We start from the raw sequence: 22,106 nt of genomic DNA, 5'->3' as shown, positions 1-22,106 counted from the left end.
GGCAGTCAAGCAACATTCTTAGATTCTTTGTACATAATTCACAATTAAATATAGCTGGGTTTCTATTACCCGTCAAATTGCGCAAATTGAAATTGCGAATTGAAAAACTCCAATATATTGCAAAAAAGTGTTTACGCTCCCATGAGGTGGTTTTTCAGGCCATTCAAAAAAAGAATATTTTGCAAAACTGCAATGGAATTATTATTATTTTTTTTGGATTTACAGGTCACCTGGCGTACGTAAAAGTCAATCAATCTTTAAAGGTGGCGCGGTATGTTTGGACAGAAAACGTGACTTTACTCATCTTTTAAAAACAAATTACGTGAATACTGTATTCTAAACAACAAAGAAATGCCACAATTTATCAAGACCTTGAAGGAGGGAGAAACACCTAGAAACACCTCTTACAGGGCTGCTCCCAAGGATAAGGGCTTTCCTTGCAATTAATGCTTGGATAACACGCCTACATCTCCTTCGATTAAAAATAATGGCTAGTGCGGTGGCTGCGATATACATAAACCTACCAACATCTGTCGCCATGATTTTTGGAATGACTTTATTGTGCAAAAAAAAACAGTTTTAGTCGCATAACATTGGTTAATGGAAACACCGTCATTTCAAATAGTTTTTTATCGACATTTTGAAAATATCGCAAAAGTTTTACGCAAATCTGTAATGGAAACCAGGCTATTTTTTTTGTTTTGTTTAAAGAAATTAATACTTTAATTCAGGCAAGGATGCTTCAAACTGATCAAAAGTAAAAGCAAATCCATTGTTACAAATAAAGCATCTATTTCAAATAATTGCTGGCATTTAAAAAAAAAAAAAAAAAAAAAAAAGTTTCATGAGAACCAAACTATCACACAAAAAGTGTTTTAGGCAGGTTGTGCAACACTGAAGACAGGAATAATGGCTGGTGTGAATTCAGCTTTGCCATCACATGAATAAATAACAATTTAAAATATATTAAACTAGAAAACAGTTATTTAAAATAGTGATAATATTTCACAATATTATGTTTTTTTTTTTTTTTTTTTGATAAAATAAATGCAGCTTTTGTGAGCACGAGAAACTTCTTTCAAAACATTACAGACCCTAAACATTTCAATGTCAGTGTATGTTAAAAATGTATTACACTTGCCATTGTACTGTTTTCTGAATATCGGCATGGCTGTGATTTGGTCATAGATACAAGGCCAAAGATCTCACAAGCACATATCATATGGGTTACTGTACAACTTCTAGAGTCGGCTTAAAGGGATACTTCACCTCTGGGAAGATGAATGTGCATTTAAAATAGGTCATTTAAGTAGAAGAAATGTGGAGAAATTTTTGAATTTGGAGCTTTCTAGACTGAGAAAAGCCAGAAAATGTATTTTTGGCTTATGTGGATGAAAGACAACAACTCCCAGAATGCACTTGCTTCGCTGCCTTAGGAGGCCACGCCTACCGGTTAGAGAGCACAGTTGAAAACAACAAGGCTAGCCTAAGTAAGTGATGAGTTTGCCAGGGATTTAGAGACCCAAAATGTCCGGGATTCGGCTTTTGCGTTCTACAGTCGCCATTCATCATGTTTACTGTGGCGAGCAGGACGAGGCTGACGGCCGCGGGAGAACGGCGCGAGGCCGGTGGCGTCATTACTGAGACGCGCCGGGTCTCGCATCTCTCACGGAGGAGCGGAAATTTTCTTAGCAAGGGTAAAGCGCACCTCAACCGATCACTTGTTTAGCGTTCATGTAAACACTACAGTCAGATTCACTGATCGGAATTAATTCAGTTAGATTGAAACGAGAGGTGTGCATGTAAACAATGAATGGCGACCGCAGAACGCAAAAGCCGAATCCCGGACATTTTTAACAGTCTCGCCCGCCGGACAAGTCCGGGAAAAGGAAGATGGTAACCCCTACTTACACAGCTTTCTCCTATTATTCAGCTTTCTCCACAGAACAAGAGCATGCTAGCTTAGCTTCTAAAGAAAGACGGCTGATACTGTGTACATTCTGTGAGTGAGATCCCACCCTCTATGGGCGGGTTGTAAACATGCGGAACAACGCCATCTACTGGCTGTAGTCTTTAGCCTCTGGACAGAAAATCCTCCGATGACGCAAAATGACGATTTTTGCGTCATCGGAGGATTTTTTCCAGACAAAAAAATACATAAATCTTTCCTCTCAGGGGGATATGAGGGGGGAAAGCATGGTAATTCGAAAATACTACAGGTTTTCTACTAATACAAAGCTTAATGCTAAATCCTGAAGTAACCCTTTAAATACTGGTTTACTAATATCTGTTTAACCTCTACAAATAAAACTATGGAAAAGTGGTAGTTTTGTGTCACATATACATAGTGTATAAATTATGCCTATAATCACAGACACAGATCAAGCAATCTGTCCAACACTTTGTAGTCTGACATATGGTCGCCAGTGTCAAAGCACGGACGTTGTGCCAGTATGTGTCAGCAGAGAAATATGGCCAACCTGTGCAAGAACCTCTATGTTCAAGTGAGCATCTGGTCACAGTAAACTGATCTTAGATTTGAGTTGCTGTACAAGAAAGCATATGAGGAACATGAGTGAGCGGTCACCGCTTCTTATAACAGCTGTCTCTCTGCCAGTGTTTTCCCTTGAGTCCTGCTGTCATCTGTCACACACTGGCTTTAAAGCTGAAGTGTGTCATTTCTGCACCACTAGTGTCACCAAACGGAACTGCTAAAATAAAGATTGCTTTCAAATAGGTCTCTTGAATACTCCTCATCTGTCATTGGTCAGGCAAACAGAAAGTCACCGTCCCAAACTCACACCATTGACTGAGTGTCCAAATTCATATGAATTTCATTCCTCCATTGAAGAAAAAAAAAACAAAAACATATTGAATAATGTAGTGTTTGCTTGCTTCTTTCATAAGTTCATAAATCGCAAAACTTTGAAAAAGTAGCATTCAATAGTTTTCCCAGTGGGATTTAAATAAATAAACTTCTCAGAACAGACAGCCTAACTGGGTTTATCTCTTACATTTCATTGGCGTAATGGTTTCCAAAACATCACTTCGCCCAAAGCTCCACAGTCAGAAGGTCATGTGTCGACTATTAACCTCTACAAAACACATTCAACACCACAGCGTTCACCGTGAGAGAAGAGTAAATTACGTTCTTGTTGACAGGAAGTCTCAGATCCACTCTATCTCCGACAAGCCTTGTCTCCTTCCCTACACCATGACTGACTGGAGTCCAAAGGTCTCCTCCTTCAGTTACTGCTCAATGTGTGTGTTTACATATCAGCTGTCCTCCTAAATGTCCAACACTAGGTGACGGTGTGTATTATGGTCTGCTGTAGCCTTGAGATGCAGTCTGTTCTACCTCATCTTACCACTGTTAAGGTTATGATTCCAACTTGTCATCCATCATCTTTTCACTATCTCCAACATTTGCACGTGATTGTCGCATTTCACCCGCTAGTGCAGGGGTTTCCAATGGACCACTGTGCAGCAAAGTTTAGCTCCCAACCCCAATTAAAGATACCTGAACCGGCTAATCAAGGTCTTACTAGGCATTCTAGAAACTTCCAGGCAGGTGTGTTGAGGCAAGCGGGAGCTAAACTCTACAGGACAGTGGCTCTACAGGACCGAGTTTGGACACCCCTGCCCTAGTGTCATTCATTTAGCCTTGTTAGCCTCTGCTTATTCACTATGGCAAAATGAATGAATAATGAACGTATAAATATCTCATACCTGTGAGGGGTGGGGGAAACAATTTATTCACATATGAATCGTGATTCTATCTTCCGTCAATTCGAAACGATTCACAATCGATTCAAATATCGATTTTCGAAACGTTTAATAATGTGATGTCGTTTCAAAGGTGGTGACAGTGCAGCACCCACCACACAGTTTAGAGAGTGCACAGGCTTGCATTGGAGGAAGCTTCATTCATAATGCTTATACTTGACAACAGCGGTTCATATCAATATCTTAACAAATAGAAAATAGCCTTAAATAATGTTTAGTCGAGCACATGTTAAGCTTTTCTTGCGATCTTTCCGTGTACAGGCTACTTTAGTTTTTACATATAAGAAGCATGTTCAACGTGGACGCGCAAGCGGTTTTCTGTGGTAACGAACAAATACCCACCTATAAAAGAGAATGAACATATCCTATATCTGAGGCTAAAGTAATAAATATTGAGAATGCAATGGCCTGTATTATATATCTCTAACCCCAAACGATCGGACACTGGTCAAGGCTGCGTTTCCCCAAAGCAATGTAAGCTTAAATTGATCCACCGATTACCACCAATAAATTTAGGTTTACAACGCAAACGCAAACCAGATCCAGATGAAAGTCACTTCCTTTCATAGATATGTCTGTCGACTTGATTCACTCATTTTAATGATGCAAAAGCTCACGCCATGAGAGGCAGAAATGAACACTAAGGGCTAGATTAAATTAACGCAGTTATGAGGTGTGTATAATTTAAACTAAATAACTCCCGCTCGATTGGGACTAGCAGTAGCTGCTGTTCATTTCTCTGCTATTCGATTCTTGATTTTGAATCTATGCATATATCGAATTAAGAATCGATTTCGAATCAAATCGCAGCATTCCAAAAGATTCCCACCCCTAATATCTGCAAACCCCGGACTGGCGAAAAAGGTGACGGGGGCTGAAACTGGTTGTGAGGAAGCAGGGAGAGATCATAGAAAATAATGCTAACATTTTTGTTTGAACGTTTCTGTATTGAAAAATAAAGTGGTAACCCCGGTTTCTCCTTCACACAAAGCAGTGCTGCTCTTACAAACACAACACATATTAAACATTAGATGGAGATTGGACGAAGAGAAAATGTCATCAAAACTTTCCTTAAGGCAGTCAGCACATTCATATAACAAACTCATTAAAAACTTGGGGTCCGATTTAAACTGGTAACGCAGGCAAAATTGACAACATGTTTTGTGACTGTTTTTGATCACATAATTTTCCTGACCGCTGCTACTAACAACTGTTTTTGAATTAGTGTCTCAAATTTAAGCAAAGGCATTTAAATGCTGTGGTTTGCATGTGGATGAGAGCATTGTTTCGAAAAGAAATGCAGGCTGTGGTGGTCCTTCAGGATGACCGTGTTGATTTGCAATCCGAGACGAATAGACACAAACTCCCGCAGTCCTGAGGCAGAAGCTGCTTTGTGGTGTCCTGGCCTGAGGGTTGGACATCACAGATAATGGCTTCTGCAGTGAGCTGCCTGCTTTAACACCCATTTCTCATTTCCCCTCTTCAGGGCTGAGAATACAGATGGATTTGCTTCTAATGGATCCACACGTGTACACACAGCAACCAGCTCAGCTAGCAAGGGACAAACAACACAGTCATTTTTCCAGGGGCTTAAGGTCTTCCTATTAATAAGTCATAACCCTTCAAGCAAGCATTTAGTTTGACTTTAAAGAGAACAGACTGCAGAGGAGGACAACCACTGGCTCATAGCTGCATGATCACATAAAACTAGGGCTGTGCAATTAATTGAATTTCGATTTCAATTTCGATTTCGGCTCCCAACAATCACCAAAATAGTACAATCGAGTAAAAACGATTATTTTGCCATGCTCTGTTTTGCAAGAACACTCTTATTTTGTCGTGTTCTGAATGACGCGCACATAAACTCCATAAACTCTCTCAGCTCGAATGTTGACTGATAAGACTTAAAAAGAAGCGAAAATGATCAACTTTAGTTACGATGCTGGCCCGATTGTGCAAGTGACAATTAGGTCATATCCCGACTCCTAATCGCAAGAGTGTAGTTTCAACGCTTGCCTTGTCCAACCCATTTTGAGAGACAGAGAGAGAAGACGCAGTACCGCTGAACACTCATGCGATTTGTGAAATTGCGCCTTGGAGAAAGTTTTAAACTGATTGATTTGATTTTATAATCTGTGTGGGTTAATTTAGGCTACACATACAATCTACTTGCTAAAGTGAATCAATGTTTGCGGGGGAATTTCCTGCATTATAAGTGGGAATTATTAAAGTACTTATTGAAGTATTATCTGTTATATTATTTATTTTATTTTAGTTTTTGTTCAAAAAGTACAATATGTTCAAATTTAGATTTTTTAAGAATTGTTGAAAGGTGTTTTTTTAATAAATGCAACACGTTCCCAAAGTCATCTGAAATAATCATGTTACACAAGCGTGGTTTCAATACTGACCAAAATAATCGTGAATATGATTTTTTTCCATAATCGAGCAGCCCTACATAAAACCATTCCAAATATCCAACTTTAACTTAAATCTACGTTTGAATATGAACTCTGGTGCTTTCTGCTAAACAAACAGCCTTGATTTCATTATCCTGTCCATGACTCATTATTTTAAATGAATGTTCCGGATTCAATGCAAGTAAAAAAAAAAAAAAACATGTTTACACACTTATAATAATCTATGGTGACACAGCCACAAAACTAAAAATAATAAAACACTATCCCCTGGTTTCACAGGCAAGGCTTAAGACTAAGATGCATGTTTGAGCGGTCTTAACTTAAAACAACTTGCACTGATATCTCGAAATAAGTAGTGCCATTGTTTTGTCTCAAGATGCACACCAGTAATGTTTTTTTCTTCTTTTTTTTTTTTTTTGTGAAACGAGGCCTAAATGTGCAAACAAGATACTAGTACGATACAATCACAGATACTATAAAAATCCCCCGTGGCGAAAATCAATATTTTAATGGTGTTTATATGTCTATGTGGTGTTTTTACAAGACAAACCATATATTTACAATTCAACACCATTACTGAGTATTTTCTCCTTAAAACTGCAGTGAACCAAAGACAAACTTGTAACCAATCAGTTCAACGTGTGATTGTCAACGAGTGGATCTCTGAGCTGGTGTGAGTGAGTGGAGGCGGGGCTAATTTGCATATTCACAACCACGTATACTAAATTAGGAGAGAGTGTAGAGTTATATTCAAGCTGTTTTAAGGCACGAAGAGAAAGATAAAAAAAAAAAAAAAACAACGTTTAAATATGTCATTTTGATGAGTTTTAAGGGATTACATTTTTGACAACAGGGGGACTTTAAAATTGATCAAACTGCAAGGATTATGTCTGTAGAACCAGAACTTTAACCACCAATTCATATAACTTCACAGTTCAAATAAGACAACATTTTGCACAGAGCAATTAATATGAATTATATTTCTATTTTAATATGAATTATATTTCCACACCTGCCCTGTATATGCATTACTGTAAATGCAAATTGTGTGTTTTTACAAACTGAGGAACCATTTTCTGTGGTTATCAGCAGCACAACACAAAAATTGTACATAGAGCTGCATTTAGCTTGAAATATTCTTTTAACGAAGGTTGATGCATAAACAAAACCCTTTTATAGTTACTGCAGAATGTACATCATAAAGCGCAATCTCAAATAATCAAGCAATACAATAGCAATGATATCACTCTCTATTGTCAAACACAGGTGGGAAATACAATACTTGTAATTAACAACTTTTTCTACCCTGCGCCTCAAAATGCAAGTGCTCTCCTGAGACCTGAACACAATTACGCACGGCTGAGACAATAAAATCACGCTAAAACTACACTTCCGAGTTAACAATCACTCTAAAACCCCGACACACGCACGCAGAGAGCAAAGCGCTGCAGACGCTAAAAACCTGAGAGCAAGTGTTCAGAGCTATCAGCAGCGATGGTGTGAAGGTGTAAAGAAAACAAAGGGTGGAGAAAAATCATTAGCACCTAAGAGAATCTGCTTTGTACACACAAATTACCGCAGTAATTAGAGACAAAATACCACAAAAGCTTTGGAGGGCCTGGAGAGCATTTCAATCTAATACCAGTGAGGAGGGTTGATTCGTTGCATACAAATGCTCTTTATGTGTGAAGAGACAATTGTCTAAACCCAGTGTGCGTGAGAGTACATTTCTGTCTGTACTCACTTCAAACACATCGCTGTAATTTGGTGTTTCTTTAACAAGTGCACTTTTGTGTCCCAAGGGTTGAATTTTATGAAAACTAATAGAATTCCATTTTTTTTTTTATATGATCACATTAAGATCTAGTAAGAACATAAATAACAGGGTTTTTTTTTGTGTGTGTGTGCTATTTTCCAAAAATCTCACCTTTAATTTTCAAAATTGAAAAAAATACATGATTTATTATAGGTTTATAACAATGTAATTCTAAAAAAAGAGTGAACTAATCAAAGCATTCCAATATTAATTTAGTGAAAACACTTTGATTACGAGTAAATCCCTATTCGCACTGGATTAGTATTACACCTGGTGACCTCTAGTCATTTGTAATAATTGCGAAGGTTGTCTGTGATCTTAAGGCGAGACACGGCAGGCAAAAACATTGTTTTTTTTTTTACTGGTCAATTTTGAGATTTTTTTTATATTTGTCTTCAATAACATGTCTTCTTTCAGACTGTGGTGAAAATACACATTTAGGTCTTTATTTTACTACACTTTGTCTGTTTGCGTCTGTAGATTTCGCGTAAATTCAACAAAAGTTGGCGTTGTAAATCATCCCGCTGCTCCGCGATCGCTGTCTGCTCTCTGTCATCACAGGCACCGTTAGAAAGCTCTCTCTCCACTGTACAATGCTGTCGGATCCAAATATGGTCATTTCCTTTTATCAGCAACCAATCGCGAAAGTAAAAGGGCTGAAAGCGCAACCTCATTGGCTAATGATAAATCTTTCAAGCCCGTTTTCTCAAAATTACCTTTCTCTCAAACTCCAAGTCCAAAATCTCCACTTCAGAAGCACCTATATACACCACACTTTCCAGTCTTGTACCTAGTTATATTATAAAGACATTTACAGAGAGATTTGTAAATATATTATTCCTAGCCTGATTTATATAACATTTTATTCCAAAAAACATGGCGAAAATCATTTTTTAAGGCTATTGAGAGTATATTCTGATTTACAGGATAACAAAAGTAGATATCCATAAATCCCTCTGTAATTTTTTCCCCATCTAATATGTCAACACAATTTTGAATCTGGCTTTATCCAATACTCAGATTTCGTTTTTTAAAATACATATACAATATAACAATATAACAAATTAGCACATATTTAATTAGATATTGCCTAATTTGCGTATTTAAATATTAAATTACAAAAAAACTTGTAATACATTTTTTTCTCATCTTAATGTAGGTAATCAACTGGGAAAGTTTCATGGTGATATCTGCTAGTTAAAAATTTTACCCTGTTCACCTGTAGTGTCCCGCCTTAATTCCGTGCGAATCGGCCGTGTCTGTAATTTGTAAAGTAAAAATTCCCCCGCAAATGACCTACCATATTTCGCCGAACACCGAGGTCACGTGATAATATTAGTCCCGTGCGAATCGGCATCTCTGTGATTTGGCAGGTCATTTATAATTTTTTCAAGGTTTTGTTTGTTTCCTGTGCGCTTTTTTATCCATCTTTCGCGAAGAATGGAGGCTGTGTTTGGAGTGTTTTGAGTGTTGGGTGCTGGGTCATATCGCTATACACCATACAACTATACAAATTTGCAGAAAGAGAAAGCTGAAAACCATGATTAGATGGAGATGAATGACATGTATAGCAGCATGCGGTAAGGAACATTCTTCTGTTTATGATGTATCATACAGCTAGACCTGTAATAACGACAAGACATTTCCAAGCAATAGCCTATTGACATCATATCTTATATATGTCAGTAAAGTCATAAAGACATAAAGTATATATGTATAGATAAGTCAGTAAATTCAAGTAAAATCACAGGCTTCGTTTATCCCGTGCGAATGCGCCACACGAAATTCAGAGGTGGGTGGGTAATTTCTAAATCACACGAGGTCCCCTGATAATACTAATCCTGTGCGAAAAGGGCTTAAGTTTATAACAGTGTAAATGAAGAGCAAGCCAAGAAAATGACAAATCAAGGTAAATATCAAGTCAAGTCAAGTCATCTTCATTTATATAGCGCTTTTAACAATGTAGATTGTTTCAAAGCAGCTTTACAGAGATAAGCGTATAATTTAAGGTAACAGAGATTGTTTTGGCTTTATAGCGGTTCTTTAATAAAGTTATTTTCCAGCTAAAAACTTGTCACTTGTGACTAGTTTGTGCTCAAAACGTTTAAGACCCCGTTTACACCTGTATTTAGCATTGTCCACTTGTGATCCGATCGACCAAAATGCATTTTAAAGTATTAGTTCCCTTAAAAATGAAAATTTCCTGATAATTTACTCACCCCACGTCATCTAAGATGTTCATGTCTTTCTTTCTTCAGTCGAAAAGAAATTAAGGTTTTTGAGGAAAACATTCCAGGATTTTTCTCCATATAGTGGACTTCTACGGGAACTAAATTGCCGTTTCAATGCAGCTTCAAATGGCTCTACATGATCCCAGCAGAGGAATAAAGGTCTTATCCATCTAAACGATCTGTCATTTTCTAAATAAAATAAACATTTATATACTTTTTAACCACACATGCTCATCTTGCACTAGCTGTGATGCGCCACGCATTACGTAATCACACTGAAAGGTCACAAGTGACGTAGGGGGAAGTACTAACCTAGTGTTTACAAAGCGAACATGCAAAGACTAAGTCAAATGCCATTTACAATTTTTTTTTAAGAAATAAAAGGTAAAACAATGAGGACATGACCTTTCAACATGATTATGTAATGCGTGGTGCATCGCATCTAGTGCAAGGCGAGCATTTGTAGTTAAAAAGTACATAAATGTTTTTTTTTTTTTTTTGAAAATCGATCGTTTCGCTAGATAAGACCCTTATTCCCTGCATTGAAACTGCAATTTGGATCTTTAACCCGTTGGTCCCCATTGAAGTCCACTATAAGGAGAAAAATCCTGGAATGTTTTCCTTAAAAACCTTAATTTCTTTTTGACTGAAGAAATAAAGACATGAACATCTTGGATGACGTGGGGATGAGTAAATTATCAGGAACATTTCCTTTCCACACTCTCCACAACATCGAATCTGGCCCCCTTTAAAAGAAGTTTGGACACCCCTGCCTTATAACTACGCCTACAAATGCAGCTCGCTAGTTTTTGGAACAAAGCAATCAAACTCAAAAAATTTGAATTATGAATAGGTCTTAGCAAAACAAACAAGTTTGAAATTGTATTCCAAATGACATTTTCAAATAACAGTTTGCAAAAACAGAGGAAAAACAACAAAATGATCTTCCTCTCCCGCTGGCTGACACCGTTAGTGGACAAATTAAATTAACCAGTTAAGTGAAAAAAATGTGTTTTAAGTGAGTTTAATTTCTAAGTCCACAAGGCCAAAAGGGTCCATTAGTTGCAGAAACACCCAATTACAGAGTCTTTTATCAACAACGAGAAAAAAAAGTGACAGACCAGGCCGCACGGGAATCTTTCACTGTCTTCCGGGAGAGGACTGTGGAAATATGGCTATGAGGATCGCAACCACCTACCTTCATACCGCAAAGTGAGTCTCTGCTGCGTAAACAACACGGGTGTTTTATGGCCTTAAATCAATTAGAGACGAGGCAGGCAAGACAAAGTGAATGTGGGGCGGGGGGGTCGCTTTGCTTTCCCATGACAATTCGCGCACCGCCAGGCCCTTTGGATAAGGAGGTTACGTCCTGTGGTGCAGAGTGAGAATATTCATCATGGATTTTTATTCCTGGACAGGGCCAAGCGAGGAAAGGCAAGGAGAGGAAAAGGAACGGGGCGCCTACACGCAGGGGAATCTCGTCACGACACATTCGTCTCTCCCTCTCTATCTCTATCTCTATCTCTATCTCTATCTCTATCTCTATCTCTATCTCTATCTCTATCTCTATCTCTCTCTCTCTCTCTCTCTCTCTCTCTCTCTCTCTCTCTCTCTCTCTCTCTCTCTCTCTCTCTCTCTCTCTCTCTCTCTCTCTCTCTCTCTCTCTCTCTCTCTCTCTCTCTCTCTCTCTCTCTCTCTCTCTCTCTCTCTCTCTCTCTCTCTCTCTCTCTCTCTCTCTCTCTCTCTCTCTCTCTCTCTCTCTCTCTCTCTCTCTCTCTCTCTCTCTCTCTCTCTCTCTCTCTCTCTCTCTCTCTCTCTCTCTCTCTCTCTCTCTCTCTCACACACACACACACACACACACACACACACACACACAGAGTGAATGTATCGGGCCCGACCGCTGGCAGATAGGGAATCAATTTACCTGAATCCCGTCCAGGAGCTTGCTCATGCACCAGAAGCTGTCAGCCTCGATGTTCCGCAACACCTCTTCCTGTAAGCTGGAAACATTGAAATTTTCCACCTCTTCCTCTGCAAAGAGCCAAAAGACAAAAGAAAATAAGAAAGATACAGAGACAAAGAAAGAGTAGAGAAAGATTAACCCTCACTACGGAAATCTTCAAATGTGAGATACAGTAGAATTGGAGGGCATATATACGGAAAGCATTTTTCTCTATTAAAACAGCTTAACACACAAATGCACAGCAGTTGTAACAGAAATGTCCAGAACATTGCCAATTTTTTGGACCATTGCAAAGTGTATTTACACTGATGGGCGGTGATTCGCATTGCCAAACATTTAAAGTGATCAGCATCAGATGCAGAAATAAACAGCAAAGTGTCCTAGAAAAGCCTTAATCTGCAAAGACCATTTTTTTTAAGGATGCTACACAAGACCATGTGCTGGATATATGCAATTTAAGCATTTTGTTGCACATATTTTAGAATAAATCTAGTAAAAAGTAATTAAAAGACGAAATAAATTATTAATCAATCAATCCCGCACAACAAATCTACACAGATTTAAATAATAAAATGGCACAAACAAATCATAAAAGAGGAGAGGTTTGTATACAAGAGTGTATTCTTGCTCATGTGGACTTGACGTTTTTGAATAGGTCACAGATGTTTTTGGACCTCATTTTACAAGCCTCTTGTCCTAATTGTGTCATTACTTTCAAATACAATAGTATGTAAGAACAAATACAAACAAATCATTTGCATAGATATGTTTAATATGTTATAATAATAATTTAAAATAAGTTGTGTGTGCCCATTTCTCTCTCTCTCTCTCTCTCTCTCTCTCTCTTTTTCTGACACACACACACACACACACACTTTTTCCATTTTCATTTAAAGTTTTAATCATTGTTTCTTCTTTTCATGCTTTTTTTTATTAGAAGGAGCCATATACACTAGACAAGCTCTTACTCAATTTTATTTCCGTGTTTTTTTTTATTTTTATTATTATTATTTATTTAGTACTTCAAGTTAAATAAAGATATTTTATTTTATTTTATTACAAGTAACTTTTTGATTTCAGTTTTAGTAAGTGACAATAGCACTGGCACATTTAAAAGAAAGAAAACTCCCATTTAAATTTGACATCCCAAGCCTTGCATGTTTCCACATTTTAATATGGCATTATGATAAAGCAAATAGTGAACAGGTTAATCATTTCCCATACCAAACACACAAATGAGTTTCTTCACTAAACGTCAAAATCATTTTCCCGGGGCAAAAGCCACTATAACTATAGGTTTATTTAGTAACCACTGCGAATGAGTCAAACCGCGGCTCTGACAGGCAAGTCACAGGTTGAGCAGAGGAAGGATATCATAGAACTACACACACACACACACACACACACACACACACACAAGTGCTGCTCTGTCTCCTTGGCAACATGAGTCTAACCTTAAAGAGTACGGCGAGCTCTGGCTGACAGGACCAGTGGGGCTGCTGGGAATATTCGCAGCGCTGCAGTTTAGCAAACGGCCGTCCAGTTTCCAGGCCGCCCACTGCATTAGTACAGTGGAAAATGCCACTGGTCATCTACGCTCATCCTAGACGGAGAGGAAGCCAAGATGGAGTATGACTCCCGAGATATGGCGAGAAAATGTAAGAATCTGTAGAGTTTAGGCCTGAATGACCTCCAAATGGCAGACAAACTCATTGTGCTTTCACATAACGGCCTTCCGCTCAGGAATGAAAGTACTCACGAGGCATCTGAGTGTGTGTGTGGGGCTTTAATAAGGCAGTGTTAATCTCTCTAGTTGTGAGAGTCCCTTAACAGCACTTTCACTCATCACAAAACAAGGACACACAAAGAGGTGCTGATCAGAAGATGAACACATAAAACAAGACAACAGCACCTCCTGTGGGCAACTGGGGAGTTGCAAGTAAATGATGGAATTGCAGTGGCCTCAAAGTCTGAATGTCATTGCAGTAAATTACAATATTAACCCTGTAAAAGCCTAATATTGTAATGTAAAGCCTAATAGCTTGTAATGTAAATCAATGGGATTTTTTATTACACTAGGCCTATAGCAGACTACTTGCATAGAATGCTTATACATATCAGTTCTCACTCTATATCTCCCAATAGTATGTCATAATAAAATTATATTTCATTGATTTAGTTTTATCAAAGCTCTGTAGTTTTTATTTATTCTAAAAAAATATATATATGTATGGATAATAAAGTTACTGGACTTCAGTCCAGTAAATGATCATCCTGAAATATTAATATCAATACAAAAGCAATTATGTTTACTTTATAAAAACTTTATGTATCATTACTTGAAGGGGAACATTTTTTAAATTATACTAAATGCCTTTCTATTTGCTACAAAACAGTATGATCTATTAATCAAAGGACAGAAGACATTTAGTAGATTGATTTAGCTAAATTGTGATCATGTTGATGATTTAGAGGACTTAGAAAATTGCATATCAAATATGACACAGAAGGCTTTATAGTGTTATAAAATAATAAATGTTAAAGCTGCTGCAGTCCATTTTTTTGTGTTCAAAATTTACTCTTTTTTCGGGCTGGGCAACGATTAATCGCCATTAATCGCATCCAAAATAAAAGTTTGTGTTTACATAATATATGTGTGTGTACTGTGTATAATTATTATGTATATTATTAACACACACACACATGCATGTACATATTTAAGATTTTTTTTTTTTTTATAAAATATTTATTTTATATATATATATATTTTATATATTTCTTAAATATATGCATGCATATGTGTGTATTTATATATACAAAATAATTATACACGGTACACACACACATACATTATGTCAACAAACTTTTATTTTGGATGCGATTAATCGCGTAGCACAGTACCTGTGTGACTCGTCATAGACAAACAGACAAAAGTAGTTCCGGCTACAATGTTCTTCGGCAAGACTCATGCAGTTCTGCTTTTTAACCATTAGAGCACCAAAAGTTACAGACTGCAGCTTTAAATCAAGTGTTAAGGTCCTTGCACACAGAGGCTGAAATTTTCGTATTTTCACGTTTTTTTTTTTTTTTTTCGTATTCGTCATTCGGTGGCTCTGAATTGTCAAAACACCTCTCAAAATGCTTGTTACAGATGCGAAAAAAGCAGAAAATCGAACCCGATCCGAAATATTTTATGACGGACTAAAGTTTCGGAGGCCGTGTGTGAACGTGATTGACACAACGTGAGGTTCGTATTTATTTCAGACGAGAATTTGAAAAAAAAAAAAAATTAATTAAATAAAAAGGCATTTAAAATAGGTTTTACATAATGAAACAAAAGACACTGTTTAAAATGAGGACATTAGTATCTGGACAATTTTTGTTTGTTATGGACCATGTCCATAATTAATGTGAACAAATACATCTGTTTTATACTCTTGACACCTATGTGAGCTTTAAAAACCATTGCAAAAAATGAGTAAAAATTCAATTTCAATTGAATGCGATGACATTAGATCTAAATACTTTCCTGGAAACATCATCCTTGTGTTCACAATACACAGATTCACACATCTTTTTGGTTCTTATTTATTTTCACGTTTTCCAGAGGTGACTCAATGAAGTATGACACTGTTAAATGAACCGAAAAGCATTGCTGAAGTGAGAATAAGAAGGTTCACACACATACATGTACGCATAAACACAAATTCACAAAAACAGAAGGCGCACGACTCCGTGACCACAGTTCCACCCTGTGAAGTCACCGTCGCACCATCTGTCTGGACGCACTGCGAAGGAAAAGAGCAGATGTCTGTAAAGATACAGACCAGAGTCGACAACGTACCAACTGTACTGCCTTCTGCAAAAAATCATATCCCAAGGGTCTTTGCTGACATATTGCCACTTTACGAGTTACACAAACCAGTTAAAGTGCTGCAATGATCGGTTGATAAACGTAGTTATCATAATTCATACATTTAACGCTTAGGAAACATGTCTTGTTATTATCATGAAAACAGCCGTGCTGCTTAATGGTATTTTGTGGAAATCAAGATACTTTTTTTTTTTCAGAATTCTTTGACGAAATTGTTTGAAATACATTTGTTTTTGTAATTATTTAAAGGTCTTTTCAATTGCATTGCTAAATTAAAGCATTCATTTCTATTAAAAGCTTACTGACCTCAAACTTTTCTAAAAAAAAGTTTTCTAAACGGTTAAATGACGTATGAGTATTGATTGATAACTTTTGGGTAAAGTTAATGGACCGCTGAGCACTATGAAGCGGTGGATTTACAATCTCCTCTTATATTATATAATCAATAGGTAATAATTTTTTTTTTTTTTTTCAGTGCATTTATTCAGGTTATGTCTTTAATGATTTATTAATTTCACAGGTCTGAACAATGTCAAGACTGCAGTAGACTTTACTCTGAATATGTTCTACACAATAAAATGAGGAACTTAGTAATTTGTAATTATTTGACTAATTATTATTATAATGACAAAATCATTTACACTTTACATTTTGTAGTGATGTTTCTATTTTATCTTGATCTTGTTTTTTTTTTTTTTTTTACTCAAACTAGCAGCATTAAAGGAATAGTTCACTTCAAAATGAAAATTCAGTCATCATTTACTCACCCTCAAGTTGTTTCAAACCTGTATGGATTTCTTTATTCTGCTGAACACAACAGAAGATATTTTTAAGAATGTCGGTTACCAGAGAGTTAATGAGCCCCATTGACTTCCATAGAAAAAATAAATAAATACTATTAAAAGTCAAAGGGGCTCATCAACTGTTTGGTTACCGACATTCTTCAAAATATCATCTTTTGTGTTCAGCAGAATATAGAAATACATACAGGTTTGAAACAACTTGAGGCTGAGAAAATGATTACAGGATTTTCATTTTGAAGTGAACTAAATATGTAAAGACCAACTCTGCCCATGGTCATGAAGGCCAGTACCGCTCCGCATGTCCACTAAAACATCTCCATGTTTTGTTACAGTTGGTTGAGGCCTGTGTTTCAGTGAGGTTCTGACCAAATTCAGCCTTGAAGGGGAAAAAATACTGCATATGCTTTTTTATAAAAAGCCGCTTTTTCCACCGTCAGCCTAGTTCTAAGAACGATAAGGAACGGTTCCAGTTTTATTTCCACTTGAGCTTTGTTCGGCACGGCATGAATACAAACTGTTCTCGGCCCAGAATTCTCAGCACAGTTAGTGATTGTTTAATGATTGTGGTTTTAAGAGATATTCGTCTCCTTGAGTTAGAGATGAATTTCTAGGTTTTTAATGATGGTATAAAGCAGTGATTTTCTATTCCCATTGCTATGGTATATTAACACTGGGATTTGTGCTGTTTAGATGAGGTTCAGACAAAGTTTAGACAAAGTCCTCTGGAAGTAAGTTCAGACACAGTCTGAGCATTGAAACAAACGTAACTAAGATAATTCAATAAACCCTGCTAATTCCCGCCATCACTGCTTTCTGCTCTTTCAGGCTTAATATAAGACTAAGTTAATACAGTTTTGTTTACCATACAAATACAGATGGAGACTCGAGAACATTTTTGACATATAGCCTAACAAAAGAAACTGACTGTGCCTTCTGTTATAAAATAGCTTTTTTTTGCCGTGAATTCCAATAAATTAACCCAAAATGATGGCAAACATGTTGAAAATTAGCCGATAGACTGTTCATTCATTAAGTGATAAGCTGTTTCATCACAAAAGCAGTTTATTCAGGGTACTGAAGCGGCATCTAGTCTCCTCGCCAGTGTACTTGCGTTACACTTTTCTTATTTTTTTCTTCTTCTTTTTCTTTTTTATCTTGGAGGTGCACCTTAAAGGGGCTGCTTATAGTAAGCCTGAAAACCTTGATTGGCTGTTAAGGTGTGTTTAACTAGAGCTGTATCTTAAGTCGACTGGAAGGTGGAACTCCAGCAGATTTGACAAGATTGTACTATTGACTGAAATTAGAGATATTTTTGAAGACAAATTGAACCACTCTTAAAGTCTAAGTGAAGTGGCTGGATGAGTGCAATGTTTATATGTGTTAATGAGTTTATGATTGAAACTTGAATTAAGAGAGGGATCTATTGAGAATCTGGTCTACTTTAAAATAAATAAATAAACAAGGAGCAACATTAACATTCTGTTTTCATCAAAGCCCTGCAAAGCCCAACCTGACAGCTTGTGACAGTCACAAGGCGCGTTTCCATTACAGATTTGCGCAAAACTTAGGCGATTTTTCTAATTATCGATAAAAAACTATGACAGCGTTTCCATTAACCGATGTTATGCGACTAAAACATCATTTTTTTTCTCTCTCGCGATAAGTCATTCCAAAAATCATGACAATGGACGTTGGTAGTTTTATATATATCACAGCCACGTACCGCACTAGACATTATTATTATTAATGGAAGGAAACGTAGGTGTGTTAGCCAAGCATTAATGGCAAGGAAAGGCCCTTATACTGTGAGCGGCACATATGAAGTGTTTCTGGGTTTTTCTCACTCATTTCTGCTCCGAGGTCTTGATTGTGGCATTTCTTTGAGGTTTAGAATCCAGTATTTCTGTCATTCTTTTGTCTTTTATGAATTTAATAAAGAACTCTGTCTAGTATTCTGTCCAAACACACCGCACCTTCTAAGTCAGGTGACTGTAAATGCGCAAAAACTGTTTCCATCGCAGTTTTGCGAAATATTCCTTTTTCGAATTGCCTGAAAAACCACCTCATGCGAACGTAAAAACTTTTTGCGATAAATGGGAGTTTTTGCGAAATTGATGTGTTTCCATTGGGCGCATTTTCAATTCGCAATTTCAATTTGCGCAATTTGAAGGGTAATGGAAACGAGACTACAGTTGTATACAAAAATAAGAAATAAAATAATTAATTCATACATGATCTTTATACAGATTATCACTTTCTATAAATTTTCTGAAGAGCTTGAAACAGCGCTGTTTCCTTCTGTGCGTGTCAGAGTCAGAGAGCTCATTCGCTCTAGAGCTGTCAATCATATTATGTGATCATAACGCCTGCCATTCTGAATGACAATATTGTCTTCATTTCCTCGTTCTGAGTTGCGCACGGTTCCACACACAAACAACTGAGAGAAACGTTTCTACGGATAAAACATAAAGCCAAATAAATTTATGATTAACATATGACGTGTTTTTCAAATGGTTTGGGGTATTTTAAATCTAACAATAAAGAATGATAAATGCTTACATGTGAAATGCTAAGCAAGTGTAGCGTTCAGTTTATTATAAAACGCCACAAATAATGTATGCAGGCCCATTATTTAATCAAAATCCACTTTAGATCACAGTTGGAAGTTATTACACACATTCCATGATGATTAAATAATGGGCCTGCATACATTATTTGTGGCGTTTTATAATTTGTAGTACCAAACTGTGTAGTACCAAACTTTATTTATCTTAATTTACTGTTGTATGTTGTGCAGCGGACGATGTTAAAGTCAAATGGGGAAAAAACGAGATACGTACATGAGAAAAAATGTATTCTCAGTCAGCGCCACCTATCGTGCAGGAGTGAATTAGCTGAAGGCAGTCAATCGTTTCACATTCAGCGTGGAAGCTCTTATAAAAATAAATATAATCTCCTTTAATTTGAAAAAGATGACCAGATGGCAATTGCCCATACACTGTGCTGGTACATGCTTGGAGCAATAGCGTGAATTAAATATGTCTATAAAAACCTAAAAACACTTGCTCAACTCTGGATATGAACTGTGAATTTTGTTAAATTCATTGTGTCGTTACGTGCAGAAACTGCTCATTCCACACGTTGTTACATGACATATTTTCCATACATGTTGGTCGCCAAACTCCAGCTTCGACCACATTTGTGCAGTAAGGCAAAGAACCATTTTGTGTTAATAAACTGAAGTTCAGAAGTTAATAAAAGTGTCTGAAACATTTGAATTTTGAATCTCATGCATAATACAGAGCAATGATTGGACGCAAAGAGTTCCTTTTCATGAGTAATGTGAAAAACGCTTCGAAACTAATGACATAGTTGGCTTATTTGCCTCACATTTTGTGGTGTTGATTCAACTTTGCTTTTCAAACCAGAAGAACAAAAAGGCTCAGAAAAAAATGTAAATAAAAAAATCACGCAAAAATAGCCAGTTTAACATAATGAGTGCTATCACTGTTTTCAACAATGTGCAACCAGAATATACGTGTAAACATAAAAAAAAATGTTTTAGTGTGTTATGATCCTTTAAATAAGAAATACGACCCCTGGTTTTCATTGTGCACACAGGTCTCTCTACTGGATCAACTTCCCCAACAACCAATGGATAACCTGATGATATGGTTAATGAGTACTTGGTATTAACGATGCATACCGACTGAAAAACTGAAAATTGATTATACAGTTTCTGAATTTGTAAGTGCTGAGGATATAGTTTAAGGGATATGATGAGGGAATGTACACAAATCCATGAATACATGAATTGGACAAAAACCTTTGAGTAACAGTTCATTCCTTCAGCATGATCCTTTCAGTAAACACAAATATAAATAGAGACAGAACTGTCAAAGTGAGGTAACCATAAAGAGGCTGTAAGCACAATAAATCCCTTCAACTAGAGCCAGGCTCTTTGGCCTCTGCTATCAGTTCCTGTTGGCCTGCATCTTCTTTCTGCATACAGGGGCGAAGGGTAGATTCCCCTTGGCATGCTGAAGCATCCAACTGCAAGGAGCTGGAATCATTACTGACGTCTGACTACACATCCCTGTAGCGCCATATGCCCTCTTTTTGCAGGCTAACGTATACGGTCAACATCAGGTTAAAGGACGCGGTAAGCTTTCACCAGCCTTTTAAACCATCACCCAAGACAGCCCTGAGGAGCTTTCTGGAGGATTATGCAATTTGACCCCCTAAGATGTCCTTAAGATTTTAACCCGGTACCACCCACTATTGCCCCCTGTGTTGGTTAATGAGTATCGAACAGAATTCACAGACGTGTAATTGAAGGCAAGGTTAATTAACATGGAACTCAACTCGGCAAACATGCCATTTCAACACGGTAAAATAACGATCGTTGGGTTGGTAATTACTGAAGTTGAGCGGAAAGATGAGGTGTAGATCCATATGTGATTTATGGAGATCATCATCAAGTTGTAATGAAGAAAAAGTCAATGTAAGGAAGGAACAATTTGAGAACAGATGAACGAGTTTCACTGGAAGTTCCAAGAGGAAGTTTTGAGGAGGGGCCCAAACTAACTCATTTCATGTTCCACAAACACCAAAACAGCCTTTTTTGAGGGGCAAATACCCCCTCTGGGACTTAATTAGGTAAGTATTTTCTGTTGTTGTTTTGCTTTTTAAAAAGGGTTCAGTCAAAGAAATAAACTCACAGAGATACCAGATTTTGGTAACTGACAATCTGAAGACAATGTGCTTGCCTGAATGCTAGGGTGTTGTGGGTGGTTGACTGGGCTTTCCTAATTGATTGCAAAGATATTTCAGGTGGTTTCTTAATGACAATGTCAAAAAAGTCCAATGCTGTGTTCGAAATCGCCCCCTATAACCTCTTTCACTATTCCCTACATTACTCCACTAATAAAGTCCACTTGAAGGAGTGAATGAAAACGAGTGAGTGAATTCAGACACTGCGTGCGCCGGAAGGGCTGCCGCTTCTGCTTGTTTGTGCTTGCCGTTTAATAATAATCATTTGAAACTCTGCCGTCAACATGTATAAACCTTAATTAATCAATTTAATAATCAATTTAAAAGGAACTTGTTTAAAAGTAACAATTTAACTTGTATGATAATATGCTGGACCAGCACGGTTTGGAAAATGGATGGATAATTGATCTCCTGGCAAAACACGTGAATTCATTCAGCGT

General features: G+C 37.1%; 1 protein-coding gene across 3 annotated transcripts in view; it reads right to left on the bottom strand.

Moving 5' to 3' along the window:
* tbc1d22a (TBC1 domain family, member 22a) overlaps window positions 1-22,106 on the bottom strand; it is a 170,672-nt gene that overhangs the window by 80,819 nt on the left and 67,747 nt on the right. For all 3 annotated transcript variants that reach the window (XM_081363945.1, XM_081363944.1, XM_081363946.1), the window contains one exon: window positions 12,178-12,284. In XM_081363945.1, coding sequence (XP_081220071.1) covers window positions 12,178-12,284 — 107 coding nt within the window. The remainder of the gene's footprint in view (window positions 1-12,177; window positions 12,285-22,106) is intronic.

The sequence above is a fragment of the Scardinius erythrophthalmus genome (genome assembly GCF_964197995.2).
Source record: "Scardinius erythrophthalmus genome assembly, chromosome: 4".
NCBI classification, from domain to species: Eukaryota; Metazoa; Chordata; class Actinopteri; order Cypriniformes; family Leuciscidae; genus Scardinius; species Scardinius erythrophthalmus.
This window is presented reverse-complemented; position numbering and strand designations above follow the sequence as displayed.